Raw genomic sequence first — 22,307 nt, 5'->3', positions numbered from 1 at the left:
TGAAACAACCTCAAAGTGGTGAAGAGAAACTAAACATTTAAAAATCATCAGCTGAGGACACAAGCTGAAGCTGTGGAGTGCCTGAGCTGAAGCTGAGTGATTGTGACACTGATGGACAGCACTGAGGCTCTCTCTCTCTCTCTCTCTCTCTCTCTCTCTCTCTCTCTCTCCCCTCCTCTCTTTCCACCTCTCTCCCTCCCACCCAACTTCCTCTGAGGCACTGAAGCGCTCGGCTACCTTTATTGCATTTGTCAATTAGAAGTGCAGAGCAACATTCATGCAAAAGAAAAAACGTATTAAATTAGAATCGAATAAGCCTGTGTAATAAAAATAGGCTAAATATATAGCGAAATAAAAGTCAGAATAACGACATCAAAGTGAGAAGGTGCATAAAATAAAGTCAGAATAACAACATCAAAGTGAGAAGGTGCATAAAATAAAGTCATAATTTAGCCATTTGCGCATAGTTTTAGGCGCACTGCAGCGGTAGGCTATGTGAGCTCTAGTTAGTCTGCAGGTGCATCTGAGAGATGTATCCTATAAGCCCCTCCATCATATGATCTGCATATTTAAGAACAACCAGAGAGGGGCAGGAGGACAATTTTGATTTAGCCCAGCGCCTAAATGATATAAAGCAGCCCAGCCAAGATACTGCTCCGATGGTGTAGCTGCTCCGATGGTGCATATGTAATTGCAAGTTAAGTCTACCATGGTGATTTATCATCCCTATACCTTTAAGTCAAACTTGAATTTTTTTCAACTGAAATTGGCTGAGTAGTGGACAATTTTTGTCCGGCAAGTGAACCTTTGGGCAAGCGAAACATGAGCCCTATGGGCTGGGCTGGGCCCTATGGGCTGGGCTGGGCCCTATGGGCTGAGCTGGGCCCTATGGGCTGAGCTGGGCCCTATGGGCTGAGCTGGGCCCTATGGGCAAGGACTTTTGAGACCTTAGTGTCAACCCCTGTTTACCATCTATCTCTCCCACCCCCCTCTTTCCACCTGTCACCCTCCCATCCAATTTCTTCTGAGGCGCTCTCTCTCTCTCTCTCTCTCTCTCTCTCTCTCCCTCTCTCTCTCTCTCTCCCTCTCTCTCTCTCTCTCCCTCTCTCTCTCTCTCTCCCTCTCTCTCTCTCTCTCTCTCTCTCTCCCCTCCTCTCTTTCCACCTCTCTCCCTCCCACCCAACTTCCTCTGAGGCACTGAAGCACTCAGCTACCTTTATTGCCTTTGTCAATTAGAAGTGCAGAGCAAGCAACATTTATGCAAAAGAAAAAACGTATTAAATTAGAATCGAATAAAAAAATAGGCTAAATATATAGCGAAATAAAAGTCAGAATAACGACATCAAAGTGAAAAGGTGCATAAAATAAAGTCAGAATAACGACATAAAAGTGAGAAGGTGCATAAAATAAAGTCAGAATTTAGCCATTTGCGCATAGTTTTAGGCGCACTGCAGCGGTAGGCTATGTGAGCTCTAGTTAGTCTGCAGGTGCATCTGAGAGATGTATCCTATAAGCCCCTCCATCATATGATCTGCATATTTAAGAACAACCAGAGAGGGGCTGGAGGACAATTTTGATTTAGCCCGGCGCCTAAATGATATAAAGCAGCCCAGCCAAGATGCTGCTCCAATGGTGTAGCTGCTCCGATGGTGCATATAGGCTATTGCAAGTTAAGTCTACCATGGTGATTTATCATCCCTGTACCTTTAAGTCAAACTTGAATCTTTTTCAACTGAAATTGGCTGAGTAGTGGACAATTTTTGTCCGGCAAGTGAACCTTTGGGCAAGCGAAACATGAGCCCTATGGGCTGGGCTGGGCCCTATGGGCTGAGCTGGGCCCTATGGGCTGGGATGGGCCCTATGGGCTGGGCTGGGCCCTATGGGCTGGGCTGGGCCCTATGGGCTGGGCTGGGCCCTATGGGCTGGGCTGGGCTGGGCCCTATGGGCTGAGCTGGGCCCTATGGGCTGGGCTGGGCCCTATGGGCTGGGCTGGGCCCTATGGGCTGGGCTGGGTCCTATGGGCTGAGCTGGGCCCTATGGGCAAGGACTTTTGAGACCTTAGTGTCAACCCCTGTTTACCATATATCTCTCCCACCCCCCTCTTTCCACCTGTCACCCTCCCATCCAATTTCTTCTGAGGCGCTCTCTCTCTCTCTCCCTCTCTCTCTCTCTCTCTCTCTCTCCCTCTCTCTCTCTCTATTCAGACACAGTGGAGGTAGACATCCATCAATGCTAACCTGACGTGCCAGGTGGTTTGCTTCCATCTGGGAACTCTCTGTTGGAAGCTGTTTGGAAAAGGGAAGGCACTTTCAAAATTACTTGGCAGGTGATTGGATGAACCATCTGAAAAAAATCAGAAAAGCTTGTTTTACGATCGAACATTACAAACATTTTCTCTATCGAGAGTATCCAGACTGATTTCGCGAATAAATCAGGATGGTCTCATGAGGCTACGTCAATGCACTCCCCGACTGGAATCTCAGTTATTTTGTTTCCCCCCCCCGATTATGATTAATAGTTCTTTCTTTGATCTTATTCATACTAGGAAGTTGATGAAGTGGAAATTTAATTTATGAAGAGATGTATTGATTGTCCTTGTATGGCTGTTGTTTTCTATGGGGCCCAGAGGGGGGCTATCAATTAGCCAGTGATTGTTCTGATGGCATCAATGTCGTAGTGTTGATTATACAGTCAAGCCGGAAAGTCTGCACATCCCTTTCACATTCTCTACGTTATATTACATTACATTCTTATTCTACAATAAACTGAGGTACTTTTTCCCCCTCAAACATCTACATACAATAGCCAATAATGACGAAGTGAAAACAGGTTTTTAGAATATATGCAATTTTATTTTACTGTCAAAAATAGGTTATTTACCGGTTACATATCTGTACACCCCCTTAGCCAAAAATTTGGTTGATGCACCTTTGGCAGCGATAACAGCTTCAAGGCATCTTGGGAAAGAAGCTACAAGCTTGGCACACTTGTTTCTGCACACTTGATTTGTGCCCATTCCTCTTGGCATATCCTTGCAAGCTCTGTGAGGTTGGATGGGGAGCGTCGGTACACGGCCATTTCCAGCTCTTTCCACAGATGTTCAATTGTATTCAGGTCTGGGCTCTGGCTGGGCCACTCAAGGACATTCACAGACTTCCTCCGAAGCCACTCCTTTGTTTTCTTGGTTGTGTGCGTTGGATCTTTGTCATGTTAGTAAGTAAACCTTCGCCCCTGTCTGAAGTCCAGAGCGCTCTGGGGCAGGTTTTCTTCAAGGATCTCAGTGTGCGCTGCATTCATCTTTCCCTCTATCAAGACTAGTCATGCCACTGAAAAACATCCCCACATCATGATGCTCCCACCGCCATGCTTCACTGTAGGAATGGTATTAGCCCGGTGATGAGTGATGCCTTGTTTCCTCCAGACATAAGGCTTGGTACTCAGACTCTTGGTACCCAAAAAAGTTCAATTTTGGTTTCATCAGAGAATCTTGAATGGTTTGAGAGTCCTCTAGATGCCTTTTGGTAAACTCCAAGTGGGCTGTCATGTGCCTTTTACTAAGGAGTGGCTTCCTGATTGGTGGAGTGCTGCCTGGATGATTGATCTTCTGAAAGGTTCTCCCATCTCCACGAGGATACGCTGGAGCTGTCAGTGACCCTCGGGTTCGTGCTCACCTTCCTGGCCAAGGCCCATCTTCCCCGATTGCCCGACCTGTTTCCACTTTGTCATTATGGGCTATTTTGTGTAGAATTTTGAGACAAAAAATGAATAATCTATTGTAGAGTAAGTCTGTAACGTAATAAAAGGTGGAGAAGGTGAAAGTGGTGTGCAGACTTTCTGATTTGACTGTATGCCTTTTCATTCATGCTCTCTAATCCAATTCCTGTTCCTTACATCTTGTCATTAATGAAAATGATATGCATGGAGAGAGAATACACAGAGTCAATGCTAAATCTCTCTGAAGAGTTCTTCCTCTTCACATAACATTTATACATCTATACATGTAACACAAACAAGCGTCTCAGCTGTGCAGCAGTTATTAAAAGGAAGATAAGGACAGGTGCAGTTAATTCATCAAGGCCACATATTTCCGAGGACATAATGTGAATGCTGTCAGTGTTAATTAAACGATGACTCCATCTATAAACGTCTACAGCGGTGTTAATAAGTGAAGATGCTCATTTAGGCTCGACAACTGTGGAGGTTCCAGAGTACTGCACTGTGAAAGTGCTTTTCTCTTTTCAATATTGGAGTTGTACAAAATGTATTTGATGTACTCATTGCAGTATTTCACACATAAGGTGTGTGGCTATTAAGAGTGTTATATGTGTTTTTCTTTCTCATGTGCCCCTAGTGTTAATGGTCCCACTTCTATAGAAAAAAGATTGTGTTGTTACAACAGCACTGAAGTAGCCTTTTTCCTCTACTTTCACAGACACAGAGAGGCGCCTGCCAGACCCAGACCCTCTCCAAAATCAGGAAATACAGCACTCCTAATTAACTTCATTAAATCGTAATCACATATTGATATTTGACTTTGGCAAAGGAAATCAGAGCCCGGAGAGCAGCTGGTGCGGTAATCCGATTTACATGTGTAGAGGAACACACGCTGGTAATCTCATTTGAGTATTCATTGGGGAGTCCTAGACTGTAACTTTGAACTGTGTCCTCAGCACCATGTGTTTTTTTGTCTTGAGGAGGGTTCAGATTTCTGGTGTGTGTGTGTGGGTGTGTTTGTGCGTGTGTGTTCTATCAGGGTGTACTCCCATTTACATGTGTAGAGGGACACATGATAGGAGTCTCATTTCAGTATTCATTGGGGAAATGTCAACAGTCTCACTCTTGAACTTTCTGAAGGGATTCTTTTTCCTCAGCACCATGTGTTCTGCTCTTAAGGATTATTCCGATTTCATGTGCGTGTGTGTGCGTGCACGCGTATGTGTGTGTGGCCATGCGTGTGTTGTCAGTGTGTGGCAGAGAACAGTCCTCAAATCAAGCCAGGATTATCAGTTCAATCTTATCTCCCCACATGTGTTGTGTTGTAGCTGTTGGGCCAGGGGTTGCAGTGCTGTGAGGGGTCACAGGTCGCTGCAGTGGGAGTTACCTGAACGGGCAGAGGGCAGCTTCCAAATGTTGTCTTAGCGTGTCTGGGGCGAAACAATCCCTTAATTTTTCTATCACTTTCATCTCTTTCTCCCTCTCCTTCTCTCTCCTCTCTCTCTCTCTTCCCCCCTCTCTTTGCACCTCTCTCCCTCCCACCCATCCTCTCTACCAATAATACATAATATAATACATTTCATTTCTAAAGCACTTTTCATTGTGAAATAATCTCAAAGTGCTGAAGAAAAACTAAACATTTAATAATCATCAGCAACTGAAGCTGTGGAGTGCCTGAGCTGAGTGATTGTGTCACTCAGAGGGACAGCACTGAGGAACTGAGTCTCTCTCTCTCTCTCTCTCTCTCTCTCTCTCTCTCTCTCTCTTTCGGTGCTGTCATGCTGTGGTTTGCAGTTGCTCGGCACTGATGACCTGGTCAGTGTTTCCCACAGGATTTTGGGCAGCTATGGGGGGTGGACCTCCGACCGTCTAGGGGGGTCCGGGGACATGCCGCCCCGGGAGAATTTTTAACATTGTTAATTTAAATGTATGAATTTGGCGCACTTTGAGGGCAAACTCAAGAAGCCATAGCAATTTAATCATCGGACCACATTTGGTTATGAAAGGGGATGGCAAAGAAGGAGTCATACACAAATCATGGTAAACGAGACAGGACTTTAATAAATGTACAAAAGGCTATTTAATGCAACATACTGCGGGACATGAGCCCTTAAAAATGTCAGTTCTGAAAAAGAAAAATCTGAGAGAAAATGTGCCAGTGGAAGCTGAAATGACTGCAGTTGCTAATAAGAGCCAGCTGACCATCATCTAATAGAGATCCCTCAGAGATGTCAATCATGCAGTCTCAAGGTGGCTTCCCCTCTGACACAGCTGCCACACACCAGGGCAGAGGGCCTGGACATCTTACTGGTCTAATATATCTCCCACCCTCTCTCCCTCCTTCCTACCATCTAATGAGCCTCTGACACTAACAGAGTGTGAGTGTGTGTGTGTGTGTGTGAAGAGAGAGAGAGAGAGAGAGAGAGAGAGAGAGTGCATGAGAGAGAGAGAGAGAGAGAATGATGAGTGAGGGAGCTACCTGCCTTGTTGCCTCTACCTGCCCTCCTGCCATCTGAGAGTCAGAGTCAGTCCCTCTCTCTCTCTGTCCCTCTCTGAGAGACTGCTGGCTGCTGGTTGAGGCTTCTGGCTGGAGAGGAAGCTCTCCTGCCTGAGAGTCAGTCCGTGTCTCTCTCTCTCTCTCTCTCTCTGTACCTTTCCAACCACGGGCTCTGCTGGCTGCTGATTGAGGCTGCTGGCTGGAGAGGAGGCTCTCCTGCCTCGAGAAGCCGTCTCTCCCCAGCTGGCACACGACCGACCTTCAACGTTGATATATAGTTGGATTAATGTCAGTCGTCGTTTCAACCTTAAAACAATATTGAATGCTCAATGGTTGAAAAAGGTTGATAAAATACTTATAAATCAACGTTGAAATTCTGTTGAAGATCTGTACGTTGATGTACAACACCGTCAACATGAGGTCTTCAACCTGCCTTATAGCCCTTTAATGCACAATATGGGTAAAAGGTGGCCCAACAAAGGTTTTGCTTTATATATCTTTGCAATAAATTAATTGTATTGGTCACAAATCCTTATTGTCCAACTTTTGCCGCTACTTGTAGATTGTAAGGTTACTATATTGTTTAGCTTGCTAGCTGAGTTGGTTTTGCTTTTGTGTTACATCCTGGGTCGTATTGTGCTGCAGAGGTTGTATGTTTAGAAAGCTAAAAGCTGTTACCAGCTGGCAGATTGACTGTTAATGCCTTTTTCTGTAGCATTGCTGTATAGAAGGATGTCACAAAATGTGTTTGTGTGTGTGCATGCCAGTGCCACAAACACATATTTTTTACATTATTGTTGGATTGATGTTGTTGCTATTTGCACAGTTGTCATTGTTGCAACCCCATTAACTGCTGTTGTAGTCCTACATGTGCATCTTGATTCTAATGTAAAATAAAATTGTGAAAAGTTCATGCCTTTTTTCTCCGTGGCTACATGATTGAAAAGTAATAATTTGAAACAAAGTTGCAGTTTCAACAGTGATGCAAAGTTGACTCAAAGAACTTAATTTACCCATGTAAGCCGTTGAACCAAAGTTGGGATTTCAAAGTTGATTCACCTTTCAAATTCAACACATATTTAACAGTGATTGTAAGACCTTAATTCACCCATGTTGAGGAGTAAGATGTTGGAACAACGTCACGATATCAACGTTAATTCACCTTTCAAAATCAAAACCTAATCCAACGTTGATTCACGTAGTCACATGACGTTGAATCACCCATGAATCAACGTTGAAATGCCAGCTGGGTCCTGTTGTAAATAAACATTTCATTGTTAGTTAATCGTCTTTATTTTTTTGACAAGCGTATGAATAATAATTATTCATAGGCAATATGTTTGGCTATTGACTTGGCATCTATTGCTACGTTATCCTAGCTAGCAAGCCAACGTTACCTCAGGCTCTGCAGCAGTTTCTTCATCTGCTTCTACTCTCACTTTCTTCTTGAAGAATGTATTGGTCTGGTACTCATGACCTGAAAGTCAAGAGTACAAACATATTAGCTAAGCTTAAGACAGTCCCGTTTTTCAATGACATTGGCCTGACTAACGTTACATGCAAACCTATATAGCTAACGTTAGCTAGTGATAGCCTAACTTTAGCTAGGTAACGTTGCTGGTAGCTAATTAACAGTCTATCTTGCTAGCTGGAAAATTTGCATAGACTGGAAAATGAACGTTGCAGCATAGCCCAAATTATGTTTGGACAAGTAGACAACTACAGTGGATATTGAATATGGATTGTATTGTATATATTGTAAGTAGCTAACGTTAACTTTCCTCAAACAACCGTATCTCAACTCTGTGTGGAATTCCAGCATGAATCAATGCAGCTGTGTGCAATTCCTTCTATTAATACATCCATGGTGCAATTCACACTTCCAACAAGTGTGATTGGCACGCAACCTATTTCAATCCATGCGATTTGCGGGGGATGGGGAGGGGGAGTAGCCCAGCAGAGTACCATGAGCACAGCGCAAAACACAACAGCGTTTGAGTTTTGTTATTTATTTATGAGAAGTAAAAACTTTTGATAACCTGAATTTTGCAGCTATGGTGGGACAAATTCATCCATGGCGGGCCCATGAATTAACGTATGGGAAACACTGCTGGTAATTGTTTTGCTCCTCCTCTCCTCTCCTCTCCTCTCCTCTCCTCTCCTCTCCTCTCCTCTCCTCTCCTCTCCTCTCCTCTCCTCTCCTCTCCTCTCCTCTCCTCTCCTCTCCTCTCCTCTCCTCTCCAGGTATAAGGCCATAGTGAACCCTATGGACATCCAGACCTCCAGTGCAGTGTTCTGGACCTGTCTGAAGGCCAGCTCCATCTGGGTGGTGTCTGTCCTGCTGGCCGTGCCTGAGGCTGTCTTCTCACAGGTCGGAGGCACACTGAGAGAGCACACACACACACACACACACACACACACACACACACACACACACACACAGAGGTGTCATGCCTATAGAACTTGAGGGGGCACATGCCCCCTCAGATTTGGGGGTGTTATTTTATTTTTTACATTTCTGTTATTGTTTATTTACCATTACATTTTACAATGCGGAGCTATGATTATTTTCTCTACTGAGCTAAATGCATTATTTTAATTATGTCATAGACCACCTCGAAAAGCCACCATAACCTCATTCAAAAAGCCAAACACCCTCTTTCACGGTGGATTTGGTTTCTTCCAAATTAACACTTGACCTGGAAGCCCCCCCCGCCCTCGCCTCGTCTCAGATAAACATGTTTTTTATGGACTGCTTACATTTAGATTAAGGTTGTCCTTAACTGATGAACAGGTCCTCCAAATATTAGGCTATTCAGTTTATCAGATTCAATTTGCTTCATGCTTCAGTATACAGTATATCATTTGGACCAATGCCAAGTGAGTAAAAAAAAGTAGATTGTTTTCCCTTACTTTTATTTTGAAAGTAATTGAAAGAACGCTACCGGTAAGTTTAATTTCACACTGCTTGAGTGGCATCTGGTGTAGTGTGCTGTGTCCTGATTTTAAACTGCAAAAAAGCACAAAAAAACACTACAATTTTCCACACGCTGTCTCGTGCCTCCTCGTTTTTTGGGGTTGCATGATGCCCCTGCACACAAACACACACACACACACACACACACACACACACACACACACACACACAGACAGGCGTCCATCCATTAAACCATGTCCGTCCTCTCATTGCCATAGGTGGTGTCCATGCAGGGGCGGAGCAACGTGACCTTCGTCAACTGCGTGCCCTACCCCTTGTCCAATACAATGCATCCTAAGATCCACTCCGTCATGATTTTCCTGGTGTACTTCCTGGTTCCGCTGGGCATCATCTCCGTGTACTACTACCACATCGCCCGCACCCTCATCAAGAGCGCCCACGACATGCCCGGGGAGATCAGCGAGCACTCCAAGAGACAGGTAGGAGGTTCTGATAGACAGGAGGTTCTGATAGACAGGTAGGAGGTTCTGATAGACAGGAGGTTCTGATAGACAGGTAGGCGGTTCTGATAGGCAGGTAGGAGGTTCAGATAGGCAGGTAGGAAGTTCTGATAGACAGAAGGTCCGATAGACAGGTAAGTGGTTCTGATAGACAGGAGGTTCTTATAGACAGGTAAGGGGTTCTGGTAGGCAGGTAGGAGGTTCTGATAGACAGGTAGGAGGTTCTGATAGACAGGAGGTTCTTATAGACAGGTAGGAGGTTCTGATAGACAGGTGGAGGTTCTGATAGACAGGTAGGAGGTTCTGATAGACAGGTAGGAGGTTCTGATAGACAGGTAGGAGGTTCTGATAGACAGGTAGGAAGTTCTAATAGACAGACATTTGGTTCTAATAGACAGGTAGGAGCTTCTGATAAGCTAAGTCTCTGGGGAGCAGGTATATCTATTTGTGAAAGGGCATTCCAAATGGACTGTACTGTTCACAGGACTGTAGGTAATACTGTGTGATTAAGGTTGAGGTAATGCGATTAATACCTATTGTATTCATCAATTCAAATCAAACGTTATTTATACAGCGCATTTCATACACTGAGGTAACACAATGCGCTTTACAGAGAGCAATGGGAGGGTGGGCATAAGTCCCACCCCTACATATTCCAGAAGGAAGCAAAAATACTGTTTCACCTGGGGGGCCAGAAAAGTGAGCTGTAAAATTCTTCCCTGACCTCTCTCAATTAGACAATCGAGCAAGCTCCTGGAAAATGTTTGGCTCTATTGGCTGAGAACATATAGAGCAATAAACATGGGCTAGATACTTCATAAGAGAGACATGACTAACAGGAGAGTGCACAAATGGTTACAGAGAAGTTGCCTACAGTACATGGTAGGCCATTATGTGTTTGGTATTCCTGTAGTCTCCACTATGATATTTGAGTGAATCATATAACAAAGCACAGTAAGTACTTAGCAGAACAGGCTCATAGAGAATGCCGCAAGGCAGAGGTGGGGAAACAGAAAGCAGAGAGATTTATATTTTGCTACTCTTGCACTTTGGGTTTAGCTCTAGATTAAGCTCTAGGAACAAGATGCACTTGTGAGTTCGGGCGAGTAGTGGTACACTGACTGCCTAAATTAAATACAATTACTGTAAATTGCTTTGGACAAAAGTGTCTGCTAAATGACTAATGTAATGTAATCCAACAGATTAGCTCAAAAGAATTGTAGAGCCTAGAGAAATGCTCTGAAGGCTATACTGGGGACCCAGCTAAAATGCTGATCTTGGTTAAAGTACTTTCTAATACTTACTTTCCTGTGCATGACTGCTAAAATAGCACTATAGCAGGTTTTGTCCCGTGTCAAGAATCATTCAAGTGTGCCAAATGTCATTATCTCTTAACTGAGCCTAACTCTTGGACTAAGGGGCTGAACAGACTATAGATGTATGGGACAATAGATGAGCTTGAAGACATTGTGTGTAAAAGGTATCATGCTGTCTGGTTGACATGCAGTGCTGATTGAATAGCATCCTATAGTTCAACATGTAAACGTGCCCCACCCCCCCTTGACACACATACATATTTCATATCTCAGAGTTTGAAATGGTCAAGAAGAGGCCAGTGTCAAGATACAGTACTGATTGATACACGCTTGCCTGGGTCTCTGTCGTTTTAACGGCTAATACCAGGGAGGCAAGGGGAGTGAATTACAAATGAAAGCTGTTATCTGGTCCGTTAGATTTAATCGAGCCTCTGCTGACTGCAGACCTGTAAATCACTGACTCGTTTTCAGCATCTAATAACAGGTGAGGAGGAGCAGTATGGAGCGGGCCTAGGCCTTCTCTCTCAATATTCTCTTCCAAAGATTACAGTACAGCGATTCGATGATTATGGAATGGAAGCTTCAATATTGGACATTGCTTGAATTTGTTGATAGGGGAGAGATCACGGGTCACAAGGATATTGGCACCTTAAAAAAAATATTTCCTTGGTCAAAAACAATTTCCAAAATATGTCCAAAATGACCGTTTTGCCCTACTGGCACACGGAGAGGACATGAAAGTGCACGCATTCCAAAATGCATTCCAAAAGGCCTCTGGCTGTCATCTTTGCCTGTAACGTGACTGGCAGTGTGCCACCTTGGTCTCAAAGCAATTCACAAAGTGTTTTAGTGTTAAGATAAGATTATGATAAGATGGAAAAGAACACAGATTATCCACTATGATTCTGACACTCCACAGGTGTCTAGAAAAGAGGAGAAGGAGAGGAGCTACAGTAGGAGGAGAGGAGTCCACAGTAGACTATTGAGCCCCACCCCTGGACTGACACCATGTTTTCTCAGGGTCACACCGTCAGGCCAATCGCAGTGAACCCCAGAGTAACACTGGTCGTCATCCGATCTTTCTGAGGGACATTGCCTCACACTGCTTCTGACCACCAAACCAGACAGAGTGAAATCCATTGCTCGTTCTCAGCAGAACAACCATAGAGAGATGTAAGACAGGTGTCCTACTCTGCTTGAGAATAGTTAGTCTCAATAGTTAGCCAGACCTCTCTCCACACTTCGGTTATGCTTTGCCACCACTGGAGAAAGGTCTGGCTGGACTCATTACTATTCGGGGATGGAGGAGTGGGGTGCTGTATTTCTTGAAACCAATCACAATCATCTTCAGCGGAGCGGTTGCTAGTAGTCTGAATCGAATCTGATTGGGCGGACAATAGATTCCGCCACCACTGATTGGGCAGTGATAAACGATTTACATCCCTAAAACCCACATCCGATGAGTCAGAAAAGAGAATAACCTCAAATAGCTTTTGGTTTATTCATACTAATCGTTCATTAATCGTTTTTTAATGTCATTGCATCTGTGATTGAGATGTACTGTAATCAGATGATTAAATCAGAGTTTCCTAGCAGAATTAGTTAGGCAGCAGAGATAGTGGTCTAATCTCCAATTAGCCGTCTCTGGTGGGGATTCAGCTGCACAGACTCGGCGCTCATTTACGCAGACATACAGATACTGTAGCACCAGGACACCAGTGAATGGCTGAAAATGTTTGCGCAGAATTATGAGAGACACTGCCGAAGCGTTTCAAAAGACCAGCGACTGATGAGAGAAAAAAGAAGAGAGAGAAAGTGAAATGTGTCTGTGTGCGTGTGTGTCCATGCATATATGTGTGTGTGTGTGTGTGTGTGTGTGTCTGTCTGTCTGTGCATGTGCATGTGTGTGTATGAGAGAGAGGGAAACCGAGAAAGGGGAGAGGAGACAGTGGGATTAGAAGGGGTATTTAGTAATCCCGTCTTTAATATTTAGCATCCACCACACTGCATGGTCAAACAGCCCTTAACAAAGGAAATCTTACACTGTACACTGACCATGAATAGGAAGAACTACAAGCTACAGCTGTACATTAAATCACCATCTAATGAAAGTAAACCATGTCCGGAACAATAGTTCTGAAGAGAAAATTAGCAATAATATGATATTATTGCTAATTTTATGACTATAGTCCCATACTACAGTATGCAATGCAATTTCGTATTCATGAAACTTCCTAACGTCAAAATACTGTACATTCCACTTTTGTGTGTGCTATAATAATAATCAGCTGTATTTCTATGTGTGTGTGTGTGTGTGTGTGTGTGTGTGTGTGTGCGTGCATGCGTGTGTGTGTGTGTGTGTGTGTGTATGTGTGTGTGTGTGTGCGTGTGTGTGTGCGTGTGTGTGTGTGCGTGAGCCGGAACTCCGGATCATATGCGACAGCAACTGTCCTGTCAAAAATGTAGCCTTTACAATCTCAATCATATGTTGAGAGATTTTTATGATCCATATCTATCCTCATAGTATTGAAGACTAGCTGAAGTCAGATGGGGAAATCACAGGGACATTAGTGCCTAAAAACAATTTCCAAAATAGTCAAAATGTTGTCTGCCCATCTGTGACGCAAGAGATGGATTGGGCTCACCGCGGTGGCCCTGCTGTCCCTTTCAGCCCGGAGTCCAACAGCCTGCATTAAGAAATGCTAGGTGAATTTTGGGGGGAAAAAATAAAAAATAGAATACACCTTTACAGTCCGTGTCCGTCCGTGGCACAAACATTCATGCATTCCAAAATATAAAATAAGATCAGCGCCTAAACCCAGGACAGTTTGGAGTGGAATAACTGTATGCACTTTCTTTACAAAAAACATGTAATCTCGACTGATCTGTACTGATTTACTATGATATTGTCTGTAATTGGCCAAACGTTGAATAACATTAACCTTATACATATATAAGGACCATATGGGCTGGGCTTCCTTTGAAGCATGACAATTAAATAAAGGAATAAATCAAATCAATCCTCATTTATAAATACTTATAATAGGTTTTTGGGTGTGAAGAGTGCTAAAACTTCTCATTGCTTGCTCACCACCCCTAAAAGAAAGATCAAAATGATTTACCACTTTTATGATTTTGAAAACCTTTATTAATCTGAACATTCGGTAAGAGAAAGGATAGTTAGCCATGCACTGCTTGCTCCTACTGCTAAAAGGCATCGTTGGTGCAGTGATGACACTGGTCATTCTACAAAGAGATGTATTTAATTCAGATCCTATTGTTTTTGATTTATTCAATATTATATCACCATTTAGGTTTGGAAAGTGGATTAGTTGTATAATGCAATAATACACTTGAGGGAGTTTTGGTTATTACTGACACTTAAATGATGCAGACAATACTTGGCTTCAAGTGTATTGCTCAATTATTTGTGTGTGTGTGTGTGTGTGTGTGTGTGTGTGTGTGTGTGTGTGCACACGTGCGTGTGCTCACTACAGCTAATCACAATAACAGATGAATACAAGCCCCACCTCTACAGCCTTCATTTGTCAACCAAGTGTCCTGAATTACTCGTTCAACTCTATCCTAGAAACCTTAATAATGTTGTGCAAACCTAATTGCACCTAAAGTAATGTATGTATATACCACCCCAACTTCCCTTCTCCTCCCTCTACACTGGCTCCCTGTAGCAGCTCTCATCAAATCTAAGACTCTGGTGCTAGTAGCCAGCAATGAAAGAAACAGCTTCTTCCAGCCTCCAGGCCATGGTCAAGCTCTACAACCCCGCCTGGCCACTACGCTCTGCTGCTTCCAGGCGATTGGTTTCCCCGTTGCTCTGAGGCCTCTGCGGTTGATTGATCCGGTCATGGCTCTCTTCTGTCCTGGCCCTGCAGTGCTGGAATGAGCTGCCCGCTGACATCAGGACAGCGGAGTTGCTGCCCATCTTTCACCGCAGGCTTAGAACTCACCTCTTCAAGAATACTACCCTGACCCTTCCTCTTAGCATCTTTGGTATTTGTATTTCACTGTTCTACCCCTTTGACCTTGGCACTAAATTAAACTCGTAGGGCCAAATCCACAAAACCTGTGCAAATGATAAAAAAAAAAAAATAGCATCCACTCTCTCCTTCTGTCTCTCCTCAGAACTTGTGAAGTTTGAATGACATTGAATTGGTTTTGGATGATATTAAAGGCGAAGTATATATAGAGGGGGATTCAAAAATAAGTTCAGCCAGCTACGATGCACAGAAACAAACAGAACTGATATTTTCTGCAAAAAAGTGCGGGCTGTCATTTTCATTATGATCCAATCTGTGTCCTGAAATATGGAGAAAAGCTTGAAACACTGGGGAAAGATCCGACTATATCCAAGATCTTGTATCTATATACAAGAACAAATTGCATTCAGCTGGTGGTAAGTGCAACACATATAAGGGGCTGAAAAACCCGAGCTCTCCAGGGATCTCTCAGAGAAGTGTCTGATCACCTCCATGGTAACTTGCAGACGCGTGGCTGATTGATCCACCAAAGTTTGGTAGGTGCAAGACACCCCTGTCCAACAAAAAAGTATAAGTATGAATTGGCCTTCAAGCGTTTCATTTTTGGTGGTATGGCTCTGCTTCAGAAAGCTCTCTGTCGGAAAATGCTCAACAGCAATGGCAGGGAGCAGCATATCCATCAAACCCCCACTCATTTTCCAGAAGCAAAGAAAAAAAAAAGCAGCAATAATGGCGTCAAGCACAACAAAAGCATCAAAGGCAAGAAGCGAAACACGCCATAGCCACATTTGAGCTAAGTGGTCATTGAAAACATCAAAGAAAGTATGTTAAAAAAACAGTACACCCATTTGAGCCGATATGAGAGAAGTGTTAACAATTCTTCCCTGACCTCTCTCAACAAGACGTTCGAGCATGCTCCTGGAAAATGTTAGATTAATCAAAGACTATACTAGACATGACATATAAATAATGTAAATGTCAACACATTTCAAATCAGTACCCTATGTCTTAATACTTCTTGATCCAAAGACTGCATCTATCACTGAAAGCAATGCTCCTCTGGTCTCCTAGAAAATTCCTCTCAGACCATTTCATTCTCGAATGAGTGCTGACCGCAAACAGACTTTTTAAAGTTGACATTTCCATTTCGCCCCCTCGTCTATGCCAAAAGGTTATGGCAGTGTCCTTGACCCCATCTTAAGTGTTCTAGTACACTGAAGGGCACTTGAAGCACTGAAGGAAGCTCTCTGCGTGTTCGTGACGCATGTTTCTTCATGGTCATATGGTTCTCACGTGAAGGAAAAAAAGGTCACGCCGTGACATCAGTCAGCATTGTCTCTTGAACCAGAAGTGGTGTTATGGACTGGAGTTGCTCCAGGCCATTAAAGATCTGCTCTCCTCTCCATCCCACCCCTCTGCCCTCTTACCCTCTCATTCTACCCCCCCCACCGCCCCCGTCTTCTCCTCTACCTTATCTCGTCTCTTGTCTTTGCTCCTCTCCTCTTCTCTCCCCTCCTCTCGTCCTCTCCTCTCTCCTTCCCCTTGGTATCTAAGATGTGTTCCGTACAGCAGGCCTATGGTTTATACTAACAACTGCTCTGTTCTCTCTCTCCCTTATCTCCTAATGTCCTTCCTCTTCCCACCTCCAACCAATATCTGCTCACTCACCCACATCTCATCCTGTATCTTCTCCCTCCTCCACCATCCATAAATTATATTTCTTCTTCCCCTCATCTCTGCTCTCCCCCTCCCATCCGTCCATTCTCTTACTTCGTCCTCGTCCCCCTCATCTCTCCGTCCTCTCTCCTCTCTTTCCCTGACCGCCCTCTTTCTTCTTCCTCTTCCCCGCATCCTCTCTCTCTCTCTCATCTCTCATCTCTCTTCTCCACATCCATCCACCGCCCTCATCTGTCCTCTCTCCTCCATTCATCCATCTCTTCTTCTTCTTCCTCTCGTCCCGCCGTCCGCGCTCTCCCCCTCCCCCCCCCCCCCAGATGGAGACGAGGAAGCGGCTGGCTAAGATCGTCCTGGTGTTCGTGGGCCTGTTCGCCCTGTGCTGGTTCCCCAACCACATCCTCTACATGTACCGCTCCTTCCACTACCGGCAGATGGACCTGTCGCTGGCCCACCTGCTGGTCACGCTGCTGGCGCGCATCCTGAGCTTCTCCAGCTCCTGCGTCAACCCCTTCGCCCTCTACCTGCTCAGCGAGAGCTTCCGGCGTCACTTCAATGGGCAGCTGCGCTGCGGCCGGGCCCGCCGGCGCCACAGGGACCCCAGCTACATGCACAGCACCTCGGCCATACGCCTGACCTCCATCAAGAAGCTCTCGGCGGGCGCGCAGCCGCCCCCCGCCGCCGCCCTCGCCAACGGGCACGGCAACAGGCAGGAGGTCTCCCTGTAGGGCTGGGAGGTCAGAGGTCAACCGGGAGGTCAAGCAACAAACAAACAAACAAACAAACAACATCAGAAATGGGAAGCGCAAACTAAAATGAAACCAGGGTGCTGCCAATTCGCACTGATAAACGATGCTTTGATACCCTTGTATCGTAGTTCATTGAGAGATTATTGGCACATATTGGAAATTCGATTACTTCACAACGTGGACTTCTGACTAATCGCTAATGAGGAACCTGAGAAGTGAAATCAAGAGTTTACCACCCTCCGTTAACTCCTAGGCTTCGGCTCTGTGGGATAAGACAGTCTGGCTTGGGGTTGAACCAAAATGCTTTTAACATAGTCACACATGCATCTCTCCTGAACCCGCTTGGCCCTGGGTGAAGCCATCTCGTCTTGAGGACGTTCGCTCATGCGCTGAATGTACATCATTGCAGACGTATTCCTGGCATTCCTAATGAGCCTGTCCTCGTATGTTCTGTTTCTGTCCTTAGTTCCTCAACGCCATGCATGACTCGCCTACTGTATCTGCTACGCTCACACAGCTTGTCATTAACACCGGTTGACACATGCTGTCTGAAGGCCGGAAAGCAGGAGTGTGTCCAAATGACCAGCGCCACGCTCAGATATTTGTGTAGTAGACGAAACGGGGGACCTGCCAGGCAGCTGTACACATCGTGATGACAAGTGATTTAGCTCTGCTCGTCTCCTCAAACATCGGCGCGTTGCTGGACCACACCAGATGGATGGATAATGATGAGTCACCACAGGGATATCTGGACCGGGTTCTGGTCAGTGGCAGACTGCTTGTCATTAGTCAGTGGAAGACTCATCACTGGCGGGTGGCCTGTGGGAGGTGGCTTACGTGATAGGATGACTGTGACTGAGGCCATATGCTTGTGTTCTGATTGCATGTTTGCAGTCAAGGCCGTTTGCCGTTTGGGTTAAGGACCGTTTGCACAAGCTGAACTGTGGGCCATGCTAGAACGCAGATACATGACAGTGCTATGAAGTTATTCTGTTGCAATCAGCTCTGAATTATATGGCTAACAGGATAGAAAAGGGATAGCTCTGTCTGGCTCTGTTTCATTATGTGTATCTAACCAATCTAATCAAAATACCGTAATTACAAATAATGACTGTAATAACCAGAACACTCGTGGTTGTGTCGTGTTCATCTTCTTCTATATCGGATGATTCCGCTCTGTCTCAGACTGCCCAATCAGAGCAGAGAGAAATGAGCCAATCAGAGGCCTAGGAAGGATCTGATTATCATATCTGTTCACAAGAGTCCCTGTGGCTCATGTTGTTATTAGACTAACCGCGAATGTATTTGACGCTCAACTGAAAACAGACAAAACTAACAAATGGACTCAGATCAAATATACTGTATGACAAAAAAATGTGCTAACAGCACAACCTCTATAAACCTCAAATTATTCATTGTTAGCTTTGCCAATTGAATCTGCTGTACGTCCAGAAGTACCGCTGTCCCTCAGACTGTGTCATGATATACTACCTTCCTCTTACCTTGCTCCAGGCCTCAAATGCAATTCACGCTGCTCAATGACAAATGTGGCTATTATGGATTTTATGTAGTAGTGATTGTCATCGTCGCCATTAATGTGAAGCTACGCTCACCTCCCCTCGTCAGTTCAAGGTCATATGTATAGCTATCAGATTCACCAGATAACACAAGGATCAGATGGCGGTGGTCAAGTGCTTAATGACAGTGATGCCATTGAATTACATTGTCAGTGGCACTGAAGTGTTTTTTTTTGCCATGCGTACGTGATAACGTCCTTTGTGATACAGCCACAACCCTGTGGAAAGATTGTCTCAGTGTGTGTATTGGTCATGCCCAGTGACAATGTCATATTGTAAACGTTGCTATGCTTTGTATACCTTTGTTGAACATTGTTTTTCCCTGCTTTGCACGTCACCTGTTTTATTTGTGAATTCTTGATTGTTTGATATGCAAACAGAGTCTACTTTTGAATGTTTTCCAACACTAAATACAAAAGATCCTACATTGTACCTGTATGGGATAATATTAATAAATTCTACTCACAAGCTTCTGTAGTCTCTTTTGACTGATTTTGTATACAGTACTGTATACACAGCTTTCTCATATGACAACTCCACATTCCTAATAACTCACAATATATAAAGTACACTCGTGTGTAGATTCCCACCCATGTTGTAGATAAGGAGCAGTCTTCACAGCATCTGTAGGCCTATACAGAGGATCAGAGATCTGCAGGGAAATCAAACGGTAAACAGGAAGAGAAACTGCTATCTCCCACCCAGCAGGAGTGATTTTCCAGAAACGGCTCTCCGTTATCTTTTTCATTTTGTTCTTTTGTTGCTACTTGAATGGTGTGTGTGTGTGTGTGTGTGTGTGTGTGTGTGTGTGTGTGTGTGTGTGTGCGCGTGGGGTGGGGTGGGGCGGGGGGTCTTGGCACAAACAGGGTCGATGTCTTCACTAGAACTACTGTGTGTGTAAGCGGGGGTCTGTTAGGTTTGTTTGCTTGTGTGCCTATGTGTATGTGTGTGCTCGCTTGCGGTTGTATTGCAATAATGCAGGTGTAATAGGTATTGAAATCAGTAAACATTGCAATTGACACTCTAAGAACAAAGAGGAAGAACCAACATATAAAGCAAACGGAATAATGTGAATATGACAACAAAGAACAAACAAACAACAACAACAAATGAAGTGAAGCCTAAATTCAAAAATGCAATGAAATTGTACATAGGCCAAGATGATAAGTCTGGGTTAAAGTACACAAGGCTTTTCACAGTCCAACAGCTCTGTTGAGGTTTGTGTTAGACCCCAAAAGCACGGCACAAGAGGCAGAGGGGAGGGGAGGTGAGATACAAGAGCAGGCGTGGTCAGGAGTCTGGAGCGAGGGAGAGGAGGCTAGCGGGTTAGGAGAGGGACACAACATTAAAACACGACTGATCAGCAACACCTAGGTTAGCGGGAGAAGTCTCAAAGATACCGTTGGTACTAGGGAGCACAGTCTGTCGCTGGCTGGTCGGCTGGAGCCTCCTCTTGTAGCACGTGGGGCTCATTAACTCCAGGTGTGCTGATAACCATACTGATTGCTGGCAGGTGCGTCGCTGCAGCTCTCTCCGGGCACGTGCCGACGTGCCTGGCAGTGACGCGCTCCGCGGCGGGGAGACCCCGTGGCCGGGACACAACAGTGACAGTGCCAGCCATATGTATGCTGTTGAGAAGGAAATCCCTGCCTAATAATATCTAGCCTACTTATGTAGTCTTAATACCTCTGTCTATTTTCAGTGTTCATTTTACTGGTAATTTTCTCAGTGCAGTTTCTCAAGCCAATTATACATAATTACATGAGCCTGGTTTTCAGGACATGAGCCTGGTTTTCAGGATGTGTCTGTGCTGTGGAGATAAAATAAAACACGGAGATTCCGTACCAGGGGGAAGCTGTGCCTAGGAGATGGCATTCTTTAGTACTGCCCCCCTCTGGTTCTGTTTTGTAAATTAGGCTTCAAACTGTATTTTAATAGCTGACAATATAATCAGATACTGGGGAAAACTGGAGAGAACTAACGGCCACGCAGGCACTCACACACTGTAATGTATATGCTTGCACCCACGCACACACATGCAGGCAAGAATGCACGAGCGCGCACACACACAAACTCAGGACCATTTCCTCTTAAGGCCTAGCTAAGTAATGCAAAATGTTGACATTTAGAAGCAGGCGTGGTACCAGTGACACCCAGATGGGTCCCTATAGGCCTTGTTTACACGTAGCCGGGGATCTGGGAAAACGGTGACATTTATCTGAGGTTTTAACCCACTGAAAACGAATGTTTTAAAAACTCCGGCCAAAGTGGAGATTTAGGAAGTAGGAAGCAGAAGTTTGCATGTAAACAGAGGAAGACGAAAATTTACGCCATGTATGCGACAGAAAATGCATTGCGTCAGGTGTGCGACCTTTGTTTACAGTGTGTTTGCTCCTCTGACGTGCTCTAATAATCATAGATGCTAAAGCGATGTTCGTTTTATGTTAGTTCAAAGTCTGTTGGTGTGTTTGCATTTGCTAATACAACTGCTTTATTATGATAACGTGTCTTCGTGCTTCTCATTACACTGCTGTCTACAGGCGTAGAGTGCTCTTGGTGGCGTATGTATGCAGGTGGCGGCATATTTATGCAGGTTCGTGTGCACAATTTTATTTTTTAAAACGGAGAGGGAGAAATATACGTTTATATAAATACCCGTGTATGAGCAATAGTCCTTTGCATGGTATAGCCTCAGGCTTCATCTTGCCCTCGTGTACATCTGCCTTTTAAGTCTGTTAAATTGGTCTGGCTCTGATCATACAGTAACACAACCCCTCCTGTTATTAATATCACACTGTTATGTAACCATTGAAGTGGTTTATAATCTGATGTTATACTCCCATGATCCAGTTGATTGCAACCAACCCGGGATGTTGAGTTGTCAATAAAGCAATTCTCGCGTCTGCCTGACTTCTCATTTAAGTGTTCAATCAGTGTCTCAACAGATCTACATCAAGGTCTAGAGTTCATTGTTCATCTGTTGCTGTCAACTCTCAATATGAAATCAAGAGAGCTCTCACTATCAGTGAAGCAAGCTATCATTAGGCTGAAAAATCAGCAAAACATTAGGTGTGGCCAAATCAACTGTTTGGTACATTCTTAAGAGGAAACCACACTCTGTTGAGCTCAGCAACACCAAAAGACCCGGAAGGCCACGGAAAACAATTGTAGTGGATAACAGAATAATTATTTCCCTGGTGAAGAAAGACCCTTTCACAACAGTTGGCTAGATCAAGAACACTCCCCAGGAGGTACTGTAGGAGTATCTGTGTTGGTGTATTTGTGTCAAAGTCAACAATCAAGAGAAGATCACCAGAGTACTGTAAATACAGAGGGTTCACCAC

At 44.5% G+C, this 22,307-nt stretch overlaps 1 protein-coding gene across 1 annotated transcript in view; it reads left to right on the top strand.

The window, feature by feature from the left end:
* nmbr (neuromedin B receptor) overlaps window positions 1–17,365 on the top strand; it is a gene marked incomplete at both ends in the record, with an annotated part of 19,184 nt that extends 1,819 nt beyond the window's left edge. The window contains 3 exons of the mRNA XM_084454006.1: window positions 8,456–8,582; window positions 9,407–9,628; window positions 16,958–17,365. Of these exons, the coding sequence (XP_084310132.1) occupies window positions 8,456–8,582; window positions 9,407–9,628; window positions 16,958–17,365 (757 nt within the window). The remainder of the gene's footprint in view (window positions 1–8,455; window positions 8,583–9,406; window positions 9,629–16,957) is intronic.
* Window positions 17,366–22,307: the final 4,942 nt, after the last annotated feature.

The sequence above is a fragment of the Borostomias antarcticus genome (genome assembly GCF_949987555.1).
Source record: "Borostomias antarcticus genome assembly, chromosome: 19".
NCBI classification, from domain to species: Eukaryota; Metazoa; Chordata; class Actinopteri; order Stomiiformes; family Stomiidae; genus Borostomias; species Borostomias antarcticus.
This window is presented reverse-complemented; position numbering and strand designations above follow the sequence as displayed.